We start from the raw sequence: 16,901 nt of genomic DNA on the forward strand, positions 1-16,901 counted from the left end.
CATAAGACTGGAGATAAAACACTGCTTTCCTAAATCAGATTAATTTTTCAGTTGTATGACCTTTTTTCCCACAAAATCATTTTGTAGATATCACTTTGCATCACTTAGGACTGTAATTGTCAAGGAAAGGGTAGTAGTTGACCACGGATCCTCGTCATGTATGTGCATGGGCAACAACCTTAACCGCAGTGTCTTCTAGTACTTGAGGGTTTGCTTCAACACTGTTTAGTCCTTTAATGTTTTGATGGAAGGTATGCAAAAAGACAGAAGAAAATAGTAATAATACAAATTCTCTCATATGACCTCCATGTTACATTTAGAGAGACTTCCTCCATGCATCACTGCTGTAAAGGCTGATTTTTGTTATAAAGGGAACAAAGGAGCTGACATAATTTAAAAAGGAGATAAAGAAATTAAGAAAAGATTTGTTTTCCTCTGTTCACTGAAAGGTTTGAATCGCCTTGAGGCACAGAATATAAAACATTTGGTGATGCAAAAACTTTTACTTCAGTCATTGACAGTATTCCTACTGACTTCATTTATACAATAAATATTTGCATAGCTTATAGTACAAGATCTGGAAAGATTATCAATTGTATGTCTAATTTATATACTACAGGCCATTACAACTTTAATATCTTCATGGGTAGAAATGCACTCTTACTTTCTAATCTACATTTATTCATTCGTGATAACATTGTCACTTCTTCTAGAAGGTCTAGAGTGGGGAAGTGTGTAGGTCTGCTTTCCTTTGAATTAGTATTTCTTGTGTGATGGTTACTGTTTATGATGTTGCTGCTGTATGATGTGGCCTAGTCCGTTGGATGCTGCTACTGTTATTTGTAATTAGTTGGAACTTCATGACACATTTTTGCTAGGATTATAGGGGTTTTTTATGGCTACATTGTGTTGGTGACTGATCATCATTCTGTTGCTGACTAAACACTTGGACTGTCTTGCTCAGCTAACTACAGATGATGCACCTTTTCATTAATGCAGACATTCTTACAGGTTACAGTCCTGGTTTAAGGGTCAGATTCAATTAGAGATTGACAGCAAGAATATATTTAAGCAGCTAAATTTAGATGGCCAGATGAAAGACTGGGGGGTTTTCTGCTCAGTCTTCAGTGTTTTCTCCAGAAGGGTGCAGGTCTTGACTCTGCCAAATCCATACACATGTCCTGGATATCCTAGGAGATCTCCAAAGACAGCACATACTTCCGTGATTGTATAATCAATTAAACCAAGAGACCGCCTTTTCTCATCTGAAGGAAGACATAGAGTAGCTGTTCAGTTGAGTAGCTCTTGATTGCGGTCTTCACTTAACATTGTAAAACTCTAAATGCCAAGTATAGATGGGAGCCTAAAATTAGCCTTGATCTCAAACTAAATCCTGGTGTGAGAATTCAGAAAGAATTGATAGAACTTTGAAGAAGTTTGATACCTAAATAACTATGAAAAATATCATTCAAAATATGTATTTTTTTAATTACTAAACTAATCCCTTTTTTATTGCTCAATTATTGTATGAAAAGTTATTCCAGTTTTTATTTTTTAGGAATCTGTCAGCACTAAGTCCTACATTAGTCTGTGGCCTACTTCTTGTAGTAAGGTCTTTTCAAAGATACTGAGTAAGAGTAGTTTGTCCCTGTGGAACTCCACTGATAACCTCTTTCACTTCAACTTCTCTGTTGAACTATTCTCAAATGCAGGTCCTCTCCATTTTTTCTATGAGCTAGTTCATTGTCCTATTTACTGTTCTTATAGAAATCGTGATTTTTCTTTGATAAGTAATATGTCCTCCAGTGACACCATAAACCGCACTTCAATTTTTGTGATTGTTTAGATACATTATTGCTACGACTCCCTAATTTTATTCTGTTTGGGGCGTAACAATTATGTAGCTCTTTTCTAGAACAAGTTTTCTTATGAAGATTTCAGATTTTGCTGGCACGAGTTATTTATTTTTCACTTATTTCTCCATAGTTCATTATTTTTCCCTTCAAAATCTGTTCTGAAGTCTTGCATAGTAGTATAGTAAGACAGGTGAGCCTAAAGCTGTCTATATCTGCTTCTTTTACAGGTGTAGCTATAACATTATTCTCTTATGATGCTGTTTCCCCAGTGAATAAATATGTAGATGGTGTAGGGAGTAAATTTACAGGTATTCTTTTTATGTAACAATTGGTGAAGTTTCACAAGCATTTCTAAGCTGCTGCTCCCACGAGAAGCTGATCCAGCATTCTGCCTTCCCTAGCAGCATGTTCCCAAGCTCCCTTTTCCTGTTTACCAGCACAAGTTGTCATGTAACTGCACAGGGAAATCTGATCAAGGAGCTGATTCAAGACTGACTTTCTCAGTCAGGTACAGTGAATGGGTGGCCTTGGTGTCGTTGAAGGAACCGGGTTGGGAATAAGCGGTTGTATTAGGGACCAAATGAGACTGCCCCTTTTGGTGGCAGCACCTATTTACACTGTTGTAAAGACTTCGTGGAACACAAGGTGATATCATGATGGGTTTTAGTCTGTCTTTAGAGTCTTTTACATGTTTCATAGAATGAAGAACAGTCTCTGCTCTGTTACTTGGAAGAAACTTTTCACTTGTTCATATACATGAATAAAATATAATGTCAGCTGTCTCGCAGTTATTGTGAGCAATCCCGCACAAATCTGAGGTTCTTAAAATTAGTTTGGTCTTCCATGATAATGTAGTATTTGATGTTTAAATATACTACTGTCTGTGATTGATACAGATGGATTGCACAAAATCAGGCTAAACTATAGTGAGGACTCAACTGATGGCAGTAAACTCAATGAAGATGAGCTTATAGATTTTTCTGAAGACCAAGATAACCAGGTAAAGAATTTAACAATTTTATTTGGGAAATGCAGACTGTTGTGTGTTGTATTTTAAATGAGCATAAAAACTGTGTAGACTTTATAAATGTGCGTTGTCTAAAGCTAGTTATCTTTACAAGTGTCAAATCCAAAGCACTGGTTACCTACAAAAATTTGCAAATTAGCTAACAGAAGAGGATTGTACATCTGTTCTTTAAACTGTTTAATTGGAAACTGCTGTACTGATCCTGCATTCAGTTTTTTGAGTCTTATGCATAGTGACAGTATTACACAGCCATTTTAGTGAGAACTCTGAAAGTCAACACATTTCTATGTTTCATCTCCCTCAGCCCCATGTTTAACAGATCAAAGAACGAGTTACTCTTCCTTCAGCCACATTTCCTGGACATAAACATATACATTTATAAGTAGGTCCTACTCTGCTGTTTCATGTCATTGGTGCTTCTTCTAATCAAATTCAAGCAACGTGGATTTATAATCAAGTAGTTTTCATGTTCAAATTGCACGATATTAAGATTTTAGAGCTGTGGAAAGACTGACCATTAAAATGTCCTTTACTGACTCACTGCTGGGTATGAGTGCGTTACTCCATAGCCCTGTTGCTTCTACAGCGTTCAGTGTGAGCAAACCAGGAGTTAACACATTTACTTTTCCTAACTGGCCTTCTTGGTCGTTTTTCAGGTGTGTCATGGCTCCACGCTGTCCAAACTGGATAATTGGAGATTATCATATGTAGTCTAGGAATTAACTGTCTTTTACCTTTGAGGCAAGAACAAACAACTATTTTGAGAAGTCTGCAGCTGTTTGTAATGGCCTCCAAGCAGTATGTATAGGTGCACACACATATAAAAGCTGCAGTTTATCTTGAAACTTAACTGTGCTTTCCATACAGACTCAGACCACCTCTCTTGTCATGCAAATTGCCCAAACACCAGATTCTCGTCTGGTGGAAGTGCCTTTCTGTCTGTTTTACACCATTTAAAGTTTCCTGAAGATGGAGAATGAATATTAGTGTTTCAGATATGAGTACATGGCATGAAAGCAGGGAAGAAAGTGCATGGACAGCTGTGTTCCTTGAGAGAAGGGAAAGATGACGAGGTCCCTGGTTGCAGTGTAGCTTAGCGCTTAACTCAGGCTCAGGCTGTCACTTATGTCTTCTAGAATGCACAAAGCAAGTATAGAAATGGTAGACTGTGACAAGCTAAGTGCACCTTCACATCTGCCATAAGCGGAGTTGAGGCTGCAACAGAAACAAGCGTATTAGGAACTAGGCAGTAGTTTCTAATATGATAGCATCTTCATGGCGTAACGTGAGGATTTCAGTCGTAAGATCCTGCATGTTAGTGAATTGTGCATAATTCTCACCAAAAATTTCACAAATCATTCTGATACAGGGTTTCCCATTTTTTGAAAAGCATCTCTTTCCCTATAACACAATGGTCTGTGGTAGAAATAGTGAACTCAGTAGAAGGGTAAGAAACCATGAATCAGTGGGTTACTTTTAGATACAAGAACTTAGTGGGTTTGTTCATAAAATTTCCATATCTTTAACAAAAATCGATATTGAAATCAAAAGATGAAAGGATATTCTCAAGTTGGTTTTGCAAACCGTGACATGTATCGTAACGGTTTTATTTCCTGGCCCAAGGAACCACTTTGGTGCATTCTGGAGCAAAGATCAAATTTTACTCTTCCTTTAGAAGATAACATAGATGAAAATGCTAAGCAAGTTTCTAGTAATAATTAACAAGGCAAAGTATTGATAATTTGGATTATAACCCAATAATGGAGTTGCACCTCTTTTAAGCCAGCAATATTTTGAAAATTTCAGTTGCAGCTTTTTTGTAGTTTCAGCTGTTGTTAAATCAGTAGCACCGTTCACTCTGTGTGGTTCCAGCATGGATTTGAGAAACCATGTGACTAAAAGTTCTTAATGCAAACTTTACAACCAATAGTTTCAGATTAAAGCTACCACTTCTTTATTAAACTTTGTTATTGGTCTTGAACAGAAATGGTAAGTATAGCAATAAATTATTTTGTATCTGGTTGAAAAATAATCCCAGCTCTTAACCACATGTAAACGTGTTGCTTCTGTAGGAGGACAGTAGTGATGATGGTGGCCTTGTAGATGATAACTGTAATTCAGAAATGGGACAATGGCACCTGAAGCCTACTGTCTGCAAACAGTAAGTATTAAAAGAGTTAAAATGGAATCTTCATAAAACTTTATGGAATTTAAAAGAGAGTAATTGTGGGAAATGGTCATACATCAGTCTTCAAATGCTTTAATTAGCATGATACCAGTGTTGGAGAGAGAATTTTATACTTTGTGGTATCCTCATCTTTGTTGAGCAGAAAATTTAATGAAGGAAACTACAAATGAAATAATAGCTTTTTAGGTTTCTGTTATGGCTGTGTGCTCAGCAGAATTTGAAGATCGTTTCTTCCATTAAAGCAGTTCTTTGATATCTTGCACTTAGATTCCTACAGGAAGAAGGTGCAGAAGCATGTTTAAATGTATCCTTCTATGTTAAAAAAAAATACTGATGTCTTTAAATGAAAATATTTAACTTAAATTAATACTGAAGAAAACCTTTGTCACCGCTGAAATTAGTATAGGAAAATGGGAATAATTTCTAGCTGCCCCTATTTCTTGTCCGAATGTGCTTGTTTACTTTTTTACGTGGTTTGGATTTTAATCTCTTAAATTTTGGGTTTTGATGTTTGAAACTCAGAAATTATTTATTAATAATCATTGACTGCAGTTGCTTGCATTTTGGTATGACAGAAATGCATGATTTCAAAGCTAGAAATATGCTTAATGTTGATGTCTTCACAATTTTGTTTGTATGTTTTTTTACTTTTCTTTAATCCATTTTTGTTTTCTTTGTGAATATAATGTTTACGAGGAAGGTAAAGGCTTTCACAATATATTCTTATAGTGCAGGATGAGATTATATATTTAAACATTGTATGGAATGCTTATGAATTGTAATACTTGTTCATGAAGGGGTGAAAATCCATCTGTGTTGTGAGTTTTAAGCATATTTATGAGCTTCCAATTATAGCTTGGCTAAATTTGTCCCATTCTGATGATGGATTATCTCTGTATGTAATACTTTCCACCAGACATTCTTTTAATCCAGGCATGAAATTTCACAAGGTCTTTGACATTGAACTATCAAAAGTCATTAAGGGCACATAAATACTTAACTATTAGTATATTTTTAAATTACTTTTATATGGAAAAGAAAATTACCTTGACAAGGCTTTCAATTCTGCCTCTTTCCTCCTCCGCCCCTCCTGAAAAGTACTGGATTCTGCATTTTTAAAGAGCATTGCGTGTATAAATAATAACTTCTTAATCAGAAATTAGAACAAATGCAAGTAAAAATAAACATCATTCTAGTGATTATATGATTATGCCTAAAAAACTGCATGTATGTAAAATAATTCATAAATACGAACATAAACGAAGTTTTACATAAATCCATGCAGATATTCTGTCTGAATTTAGTTTACAATTTCTATAAAGGAAGCCTTGTCTGAATGCGTGTTATTGGTAGAAAAGAGAAAGCAGAGCTTTGAAAAGTAATTTGCATCATATTTATCCTTAAGAATACATCTTGCTTCTAATGCTGAGATTCTGAACTCCTGTTATGAGTTAACTTTGATGTATAAATCCAGCTGTTGCATATATAAGGTGGCTGATACGATTGTAAACGTTTATAGCTACTGCAAAAGTAGTATCCCCTAGATCAAGTGACAGGAGGTAAGCATCTGCAGGGTGCAAAAGACTATTAAGCAGACTTGGTTCTCTAGAAAATGTTTGTTCAGGGATACGTTACTTTTCTAAAGTTTATGCAGTTCACTACCTGTGTGTTTGGTGGGTACCTATCAGGTAGATTTCCGATTGATTGGTTGGAATCCCTTCTAGAACATGCATACCTAGGGCCTTCTTAGGTGCTGTGAACAGTCCCATCTGTCCTTCAGCTAGTACTCCAGAATGAGGTTTATGGGGTCTAAAAGAGCACTGGACACCTGAGAAGGTTTTAACAGCTAGATTTTGCCTGTATGAAATGCTTTCAGTCTGACAGTGCAATATTTTCAAAGTGCGTTCCGTAGTTCTCTGCACTTAGCCTATGGTTAAATCTAAAGATAACTATTGTCCCAGTTAGTGGATTACAGGAGCACTGGCAAAACTTTATAGCGCTGGCCTAGTTTTGTTCAAGGTCACCCCATGAATTATTTCACAGCTAGGTAGCTGTGTAACAAGGTATTCCAGACTGCTGTAAAAATACTGTGTACTTAAAAATTGTGTTCTCTCTTAGGCCCTGCATTTTGCTAATGGACTCACTGAGAGGCCCTTCCCGGTCAAATGTTGTGAAAACACTGCGGGAGTAAGTTTCATATATCTGGGGTTCTTTTCTTGGCAAAATTCTACAAGAAAAAAAACAACAAACTAATTTGCATGGTCTTTTATCATAGATATTTAGAGGTGGAATGGGAAGTCAGGAAAGGCAACAAAAGAAGCTTTTCCAAAGATGTCATGAAAGGTTCCAACCCAAAAGTGCCACAACAGAACAACTTCAGTGATTGTGGAGTGTACATACTGCAGTATGTGGAGAGCTTTTTTGAGGTATGTGTCTGTGCAACTGGTTTGTTGGGTTTCCACAACAATCAAATATGAACTACTAAAATTATTACAATAATTAAAGGCTCTCTAGGGTAGCTGCTATAGCTATTTATTAGATTCTGCATTATAAACTGATTAATACCTTAGAATACATAATAATTCTTTTTTGAAAATAAACTAGTTAGCATTATTAGTTGCACATAGGTAGCAGAAATTGGAAGCTGTGGAATTTTCTCAGAGAATGTTAAGAAAATATATTTAGGGCCTTCCTTTGCATTTTTGTAGTGCATACTCTTTAAAATAGTCCAGTAAGAAACAGCGTTCAAACGTGAATACAAAATCTAAACCAAAGATGTGGTACAAAAAGCTTGTTCTTTTTTTACCTGAGAAATGTGACTGAATAAATTCACTGATACGATACAGCTGGGTTTTTTAAACTTGCATTAAAACATATAAGTGCAATAATTACAGCAAAATACCAAATCTTGATTCTATTGAAGAAATTAGTTAAAATCTTTCTTACTTTAACAGTCTTGGTCTTCCAGCTCCTTTCACAAGTACAGGTGTTAAACCTTCGGGTCTGGGTTGGGCGAAGAAATGATGGTTAAATGAGATGTTGCCTACAAGGGCCACTAACTCTATTTACAGTCCCTTTTACTTCAGAGTACTGTTCCTAAACTCCCCCATAACTAGCCTGGCCTGAGGAAGCTGGTGACTTCTGCTTGGCTTCTCCAAGCTCCCTTCATTCATACTTTTGTATGAAAGCAGCAAGACTTCAGCAGAGTGTGTTCATGCAAATCAAACAAAGCCCAAAGCTTTTGATTTACCAGTGAGTTCTTGAGAATTTAGAGTCGTCTGCGAGTGCTTTCTGTTTCTACGTGAGAGATGTGAAGAACAATCAAGTTGTAGTAATCTTAGCCCCTTCCTCCTTGTGAATTACAGCAGGCTGAATCCCTCATCCTGCCCAGGCTTGCAGTATGCGGCAGCTTTGTCTGCCAGGGAAGAGGCAGGTAAAACAGACTCATAGATGTGTCAGCAAATCCACAGGGTATTCTTGGGCATAACACAAGTGGGAAAAGAAAACCTGTACTGTCTCCACAGTGCCTGACTGTCTTACAGTTACTGAAGTAATCATTTCAGCTGGTAGGGTTTTTGAAATGTTGCGTGTCAGCTGTACAGACCGAGTGGGGAGTGTGTGCGGAGGAGGGCTTCATTTGATGCTTCTGGACTATTCAGGCACAGCATTTTCATCTTAATGGAGTTAAAATATCTTCTTTTTAATAATAAGGGTTAAAATCATGATGTGTGTTTTTTCAAGCCAAGGCTCTGACAGGGTGGGCAGTGTGGTAAGGAGCGAACCTGCCAGCTGTCAACAGCCCCCCCCCCCCCCAGCCCGTTTCCCGGCCGCGCTTTGGGGTGCGGGTGGCGCCGCCAGGGGCCGCCCTGGTGCCGGCTGCGGCGGGGGGGGGCAGCCCTGGGTGCCCCAGAACGAGCCGGGGGGGAGGAGAAGAGGGGGTGATGCCAGTGCGCCAAGGCAAGGGAAGGAAGCCACAAGCCACAAGGCAGTTAACGTGCACATCTGCCTTCTGACCTGTGCCCCTGCTTTCCCTCAAACTGAACAAGAACAAAAAGCCCCAGTTAAGGATACATTGAGATTAATCTGAAATATCTTTCTGTTTTGGTAATCACGCTGCACCTCTGCTCAGCTCTGGTGAGACCCCACCTGGAGCACTGTGTTCAGTTCTGGAATCCTAGAACGATATGGAACTGTTGGAACAGGTGCAGAGGAGGGCTGTGAAGATGATGAGAGGGCTGGAGCACCTCTGCTGTGAGGACAGGCTGAGAGAGTACGGTTTGGTCAGCCTGGAGAAGAGAAGGCTCCAAGGAGACCTTACAGTGACCTTCCAGTACCTGAAGGGGCTACAGGAAAGCTGGGGAGGGACTGTTTACAAGAGCATGGAGTGATAGGATGAGGAGGAGTGGCTTTGAATTGGAGAGGGGAAGATTTAGGTTAGACGTAAGGAAGAAATACTTCTCAATGAAGGTGATGAGGCCCTGGCACAGGTTGCCCAGGGAAGCTGTGGCCGCCCCATCCCTGGAGGTGTTCAAGGCCAGGTTGGATGGGGCATTGGCCAGCCTGGGCTGGTGGGAGGTGTCCCTGCCCATGGCGGGGGGGTTGGAACTGGATGGGCTTTAAGGTCCCTTCCAACCCAAGCCATTCTATGATAATTAGGTTTTGTTAATGTTCTTATTTCTTTGTCTGGCCTGTTCTGTAATTGAAATGGTGAAAGACATATTCAGTTTTTGCCTGTGGCTTTCTGCATCTTTGGTGTCATTCTTCTGAGGTCTACTTATGCTGGTGTTAAGTAGTTCATTGGCAAAGTCTGTTCGACATAAGGATTTTATTGCTCTATTATCTAGTTGATGTTCTGTTTGGCTGTGGAGTAATGCTGCTAGTGCAGCAGTAGGCATTGACGTGTTCCTGTGCAGAATATCGCTAGTATTTTCTCAAGTAGCAATGCTAGTGTTAGGTCAATAGATGAATGTAATTGACTCTTAAATAACCCCATTAATGATGTAAACTGGAACACACAAAGTGCGGAATTTCCTTGAGAGAAAACACTATTCCACAAACTTGTTTGGTTAAGATGAAATTATACTGTGTCCGAGAAGTGGCACAGAGAACATCTGATAGTAATCATTCTCCTAATTCTTTGGATGAATGACCTCTAGCAAGAAAACAGACTGTGCAGTACAGAAAGGGCTGGTGGTAGGGGCTTTTCACGGGCCCTGGTTTTCATGGTGAAATGTAAAACTGACTTTCCTAGTTGGTCATCATCCTAAAAGTGTTTATTAGGAGTATTTAGCAATGAATTCTTAATAAGCTCTAGATTTTTATGCTAGTCATCCTTAAAAAATGTGCTATATCATTATAATAATTCTTTTTTTTTAAATTAGAACAATTTTACATATTTATGCAGTCAAATACTTTATCTGAAAGGTGTAGCAAACTGAGCAGATTATTCAAGCACACTTATAACTGTGATCTAGATAACTGTTACTCTGTAACATACTGAATCTTGATTGATTTTACCTTAATTGTACATGTACAAAACACACAAATTGTAGAAATTTTGTTCCATGCTGATGGAATGAGGTGGGGAAGAATGTACTTTTTCCCACTAGAGTTCTCTCCGGTCTTTTAGGTTCTAAATATTTTGTAATATCCAAATAACCTTTCTTTTCAGAATCCCATTCTGAGTTTTGAGCTACCAATGAACTTAACAGACTGGTTTCCACGCCCAAGAATGAAAACCAAAAGAGAAGAAATAAGAAAAATAATCCTGAAGCTGCAGGAACAGCAGAACAAGGAAAAGAAGGGACAAAAGGACCCAAGTTCAATGGAGAGATCTTTGCAGGAAAAAACAGAACAACTTCTCAACAGCAGCCCAGACTGAATGTTGTATCTGTTGCATGTTAGCTCCACAATCAAAACTGAAATATACATTTTTTTTGTCTGCCCAGACTAGAGATTTGGCGTATTCTCTGCTCAAAGTTACTTGGGATGTTTAATGCCTGTATAAATGTGTGTCATAAAATGATTTAATTCCCACAAAAAATGTGTATTAAGTAAGCAAGTCTGTACATATGTTAATGAGGCCAACTTTTTCAGCATTTGTAATTACTTTTTTTCCACTTGTTAGGGAGCTTTTGTTATGTATTTCTGTTAATAGAACTTAAATAGCAACTTCTAAACATAAAGCAAATAAAGAAAATATTTATAGGATGAAATGGTTAACTTTTTCTTTTTCAGTAAAGTTATAATGTTACAGGCTTAAGTCACAAATAGGGAATGACTTGATAGTGAGATAATTAATTCATATTTTGCCCCTGTTTAGTTGCCCTTTACAAGATTATTCTGCTTGCGCTACAAACAACATTATGGGCAAGTGTCTCGACGTACCATGGCCTCAGAGAGAGTGATTCCCATCCTCCCAGTATCTAAGTGTAGGCAGTGTAATAGTTAATAGGACTGCTTCAGATTTGGGGTTTTAAAAGATATGCATTGCAATTAAAATTCCACCCTTGCTTTAGTGGGATGGGCTAGGGAAAGAGGGAGAGTGCTCTTTGACCAGAGATTACTATTCAAACAGTATTATAAAAGTGGTTTCAATGAAGTGATCTTGAGTGAAACTATTAAATCATATTTTGTGGATCCCAGTTGTTGTACAGGTGTATTTTGAGACTTTCTTCATGATAAAATTGTATTTTGGTAAGTGTACTTGGAATAGCAGATTGCCCACATTACATTTTCTATGTTACAATTCTGAATGTTACATTCATATGTGCTTTATCTAAGTAATGAACATTTAAAAAGAAAAAAGTGTATGATTACTATTTTTTGTAATATCCATGCAAAAAAACCAAATACAGGTGTTCATTGCTTGCTTGTTTGTTCTTGGCTTTAGGTAGCATCAGACTAATGTTGGGATTTGTTTGGATATTTCCAGTGTATTTTGATTTTACAAAAATCTAAAATGCCACCTTTGCTTAAATTGCCTTTTATCCTTATTATAGACAGGCTTTGGTATTCAAATGAGGAAAGTCAGAGATGGTTCATGCAAGGATATATACCCAGTCTTATAGATATCTTTAAAGGGAACTAGAAACCAGAAACCATCTCTTCCCAGGGAGGCATCTGTCGGGGGAATAGAGGCACCTATCCCTCCTTACAGACAGTGTAGTCTCTCCTGATTTCACTACTGGGAATATTGTTTGTCATTCCCTTCTCCCAGAGAGAAGAAGCAGAGAATTCATTAGCTGGACTTTGTGTCCCCCAAGATCAATTTTTATACACAAGATCAAGTCTAACCCAGTACTTCAGGTTCTCTGTGAGTTTTCTTTCTCACTGAACCCTGACACGTGGCTGCTGGGGGCGTTACTGATAGGGCATTTCTGCACAGATGACCATCTCTGTGAAACCCTTTGTTTAAAAGGGGTTTCACTCACCAAGGCAGAGCGATTGCACATTGTGCAATACAACCGTGGGCTGCTAATCTTTCGCACAGGTAACCCGTGCGATTTAGGGGAGTTGTTCATTCCTGCATTTCTTGTGGAGGTTCTGGGCCCCATGGAGAACATGTAACCATTGTGTGTGTTACGTTAGAGATGACTGCTATACAGGTTTCATCTTGAAAAGTATGTGGGGGCAATCTTCTGAACTACAAATTAAAGACATAAAAGCGCACACCTCCCAACTTGTTTCCTCCATCAAATTTAACCATTATTCAGGCCATTGTTGGGGAAATCTGTGATAAAATAGTTTCAGGTTGTTTCCCTGTGGGGTCTTGTATATCTGGTGTTGGTACAACTGACATACTGGAATAGTAGGACATACAAATGCAAGTAAATCAGTCATGGCTTGTAGAGAAAGGAGGGAGATAATTTCTTTGAAACAGAAAAGAGACAATTGCAAATAGAATGTATTTCTTTCCCATCTAGTCTTTCCCAATGTTATGTTCTAATTATATGGAATATATCCAAATTTGATCAATATAGTAGTTAGTTTTCCTTTTTTCTAATGTTTGTGATGCAGGTTCATAATTTGATGCTGTAGAACTTACTTGGTTCTCTTGCTAGGAATGGCCTGGTACTTCCTCCTTTTCCTTCCTCTTTCCTGTCTTCCCCTTCTTCCTCCCTCCCCTTTTTCAAAGCTGTGAAGAAAGTGTTTGATTTATTATCATTTAATGTTAAAGGTCTCAAAAATCTTCAGTCATATACAGCAAGCTAATATACGTGTTAAATATAGGAAACTTATTTTTTTAATAAAATGTGATGTTAATAGAAAAAACCCACAGAATTAAGAATGAGTTATTTAAAACTACTGACTTGGTTTAAAAAGCTCCCAACCACTTGGGCTTGTTAGGTATTTGTTCTTAACGTGAAGGTCAGCTACAGTTTGGTGTTTTGCAATCTAACGAGGAGTTTTAGCAGTGAATTTTCTGAGTGAGACTTATTCCGTGGAATTTAGTGGGGCTGGGACTAGATATATTTGTTTAATAGTTACATGACAACACACACTGTTGAGAAAATATAAGTCATATACAGCTTTATAAGATTTAAGATTACAAATGCTTCAAGGGCAGCGTGACTGCGTTCTGCAGTGTAAGGTATCAGATGGCTGCCTAATTAAATGTATCTGTATTGTTTTTCACCGTGGATAGAATAACAGTTAAGAATTCTTGTAAAAGTTTTAGATTACTTAGCATAAAAAATGCATGTACTTCTGGGGCACATTTACAGGATGGCAGCAAAAGCAGAAGAGACATCTAAGTAGTCCCTTGTGGTGGTCCTATTTTTCTTGCTTAAGAAACAGCACACTCTTTAAAGACCAGAGACTTCAAACAGAAACTCTGTTGTTGATTTTTGAGGTTGTACCTAACTTCCAAAATCCTCCGTAAAGAAAGAGTTGAAAAAAATTAAGCAAAAATCAAACAAACTTTACACCATGATGAGAAAAACATGCTGCTGATTTTTTTTATTATTATTATTTGTGTATTGCATAGCGAATGAGTAAATCAGAACAAAAAGCTTTTGCATGTGTGATTTTGAATTCTTGTTAACATAGTTCTGGAAACTGGAGTGAGCTACTAGACTTCACTGATGAACGAAATGAAGCAGTTTCCTTGGTTTACCAACTGACTGTAACTTTTTACAGATATTTAAGTAGAATGTATTTTCAGTCACAGGTTAAAGCTTTACATTGCCCTTTATTGATAACATGGTATTTGTATTTTAGCACGTGGACAGAAGTAGATATAAAGGTACTTGTTCTTTGGAGTCCTGATTGTTTAGGCCATGATGGTGAGAGGTGGTTGATTCTGGATAAAAGATGTAATTTCATTTTAGTATGTCACTTTTTCTAAGTCTTTCTTAAATTCTATGTACTTGGTACCCTTAAAACACATCGGTGTGGTGACCTGGATTCACAAAGACACTTCATCTCCCCAAGTTGTTTGACTCTTCCCATCTACTTCTGGAAATCAAAGAGGAGCTGACGTTACAGATGACAACTTTCAAACAGTAACAGTGAAGTAACAGCCATTTCACTTATCTTTCACCACGAAACTTACAAACCAAATCCTTTCAGCTTAACTCAGTCGTGCCTGCTCAAAGATGTGATGGAAGATGTCTGTTTTGTCGGCTCCAGTCTGGTTAAGTGAGGATGTAATCTGGAAAATGACTGTTCTCTCTCCGGTGTGGTCTGTTGGGAGTTTCTGACAGGCAGATTTTGCTTGCTTTTAACAATTTGCATGTCAATTCATGCAAACCTGCGTTTACAAAAGGAAACTTGGTAATGTACACCATACCTTAGGGATTCTTTTTTCAGTTGTGCGAGTAATTGCTAGAGTAATTGCTAGCTGCAACCTAGATTCAAAGAGCCAGGCTCTTTCTTTGCTAGGTCTTTTTTTCTGTCTTTTTTTGTTGTTTTTCTTTTTCCTGTGAGGCTCATAGTCCTTGTTCTTGAGGGGGAGTGAAGAGCACCACTTGTGGTGCCTGATGCCTAAAAACATATGAATTACAGTCATATATAAAAATATATGAAGAAAAGCTTGTTTGGGTTAAAAAATACCCAAATTCTAGTACATAAGAAAGAGACTGACCTTGTCTGCATTTTTTTATTTTTTTTATTTCTAATTCTTCCCTCCTTATGTTGTTGGGTTTTGTGGTCAGATTCTCTCTGGAATTCTTTGAGGTATGACTTACCCCGAACAATCATCAGTCTGTAATGGTAAGTGATTCAGGAGAGGGAGGAAAGACGGCTATTGTTATTTTTTAAATAAAAGATAGTTGCATTTGAGAAATACAACATCCACAAAAAAGCTGGATGTACACTTATAAGTAGATGTTTTAATTTAACAAAATAGTCAAATTACATTGTGCATGTCCATTTGCACAATGTCCATTTGCACAATGTCATAGATTTAGATTATATTTACATATTCTGTCTTCAGGACTAGGTTCTATTTTGTTGTAAGCTGACTGAATACCTTTAAGGTTCGTGGGAGCCAGAGTAGTTTGTTTCAGCCGAGTATTTTTTCAACTGTAAGTTTTGAGGAGTCTGCTTAAGTGAAAAGCACCCTGCTCTGGCCGGCCTGAGCTTCTTGTGTTCAGAGTATATTTAGACTCTGCTCTTTAACCTAGAAATTAAAACATACTAGATTTCTCCATGTGTTTTAACTTGCTGAGATTTATCCGCTGTTTACACAAAACTCTTATCTGTTTAACCATATTTCTAAGTTTAGGAACTTAGTTTACTCTAGCACATACACTGATGTCAACTAAATATATATACTTATATACACACACACACTAAATGCAAATATCCTGATGGCAGCTCACAGCAATAGTTTGCAAACTTACACAAACCTCTGCCTGCGCTGTGCTCCAAATAGAACAGGTTTTAAATCAAGCAATGTGACAATGCCTGTTAACATTGGGTTTGTCCTTCCTTACTCTTATTTTGGGAAACACGTTTGCCGTATCTTAACATGTACGTAAGAACATGGAGTGCAGTGGTTGCCTGGGTAGGGACATTGGGATATATTTGACCAAGGCCACAACATTAATTGCAGGAACTCTCGGGTAATAATTGGGTGGGAATATAAAACTCTAGGATTAATTCAGTATGCACAGCAGCCTGAAAACAGAGTAGCTCTAGAGAACTTCATATTCTATAGCTTCAGGCCTGAATATTTCATGCTCCAGGTCAGTAACATGCTGGCTAGTGTGTGGGTTCTGTAATACAAGAAAATCAGACTAACCCCCCAAAAAAGCACTACTAAGAGTGACGTGTTTCTCAAAGAAAATGAAGCTAAATGAGACAGAAATTGTGCTGGAATGCAAACAAATGGAATACATTTCTTAATGTTCTTTGGTTCTGAAAGCAAAGCTGCTTTGTAAACAATATTGAAATAATATCTGTCAATGTTACAAAAGGGCAATAAAAGGCCGTGAGAAGCTTCCTCCCATCCTACAAGATCACTGAAATTTCTAAACTTTAAACAAAATTTGTACTAACTCCTTCCACTGCAAATGGAAGTTTAGGTTCCAGAATCAAGAACACATTTTGAACAGATTTCTGGATTAATTGAATGTGTTTGTATGGACAGCTTATGATATCCAATGTGCAAGGCCAGATTGGATGGGGCTTTGGGCAGCCTGGGCTGGTGGGAGGTGTCCCTGCCCATGGCAGGGGGGTTGGAACTGGATGAACTTTAAGGTCCCTTCCAAGCCAAACCATTCTGTGATTCTATGATATGATGTTCAATTAGAAAGTGATGCAGCATTTTTCTTCCTGGGGAAGCCAGGCCTTTGTTTTGCTAAAGCAGTGTTCCCTGAATGAA

At 37.8% G+C, this 16,901-nt stretch overlaps 1 protein-coding gene across 4 annotated transcripts in view; it reads left to right on the plus strand.

Annotated features, from left to right (window-relative positions):
• Nucleotides 1-14,303, plus strand: part of SENP6 (SUMO specific peptidase 6) — an 80,705-nt gene extending 66,402 nt beyond the window's left edge. For 3 of the 4 annotated variants that reach the window (XM_054062214.1, XM_054062216.1, XM_054062217.1), the window contains 5 exons: nt 2,753-2,856; nt 4,956-5,044; nt 7,190-7,258; nt 7,347-7,497; nt 10,743-14,303. In XM_054062214.1, coding sequence (XP_053918189.1) covers nt 2,753-2,856; nt 4,956-5,044; nt 7,190-7,258; nt 7,347-7,497; nt 10,743-10,952 — 623 coding nt within the window. In that variant the 3' untranslated portion in view covers nt 10,953-14,303. The remainder of the gene's footprint in view (nt 1-2,752; nt 2,857-4,955; nt 5,045-7,189; nt 7,259-7,346; nt 7,498-10,742) is intronic. The other variant, XM_054062215.1, reaches the window with a different exon arrangement.
• Nucleotides 14,304-16,901: the final 2,598 nt, after the last annotated feature.

Source organism: Cuculus canorus, chromosome 3, assembly GCF_017976375.1.
Source record: "Cuculus canorus isolate bCucCan1 chromosome 3, bCucCan1.pri, whole genome shotgun sequence".
Taxonomy (NCBI): domain Eukaryota; kingdom Metazoa; phylum Chordata; class Aves; order Cuculiformes; family Cuculidae; genus Cuculus; species Cuculus canorus.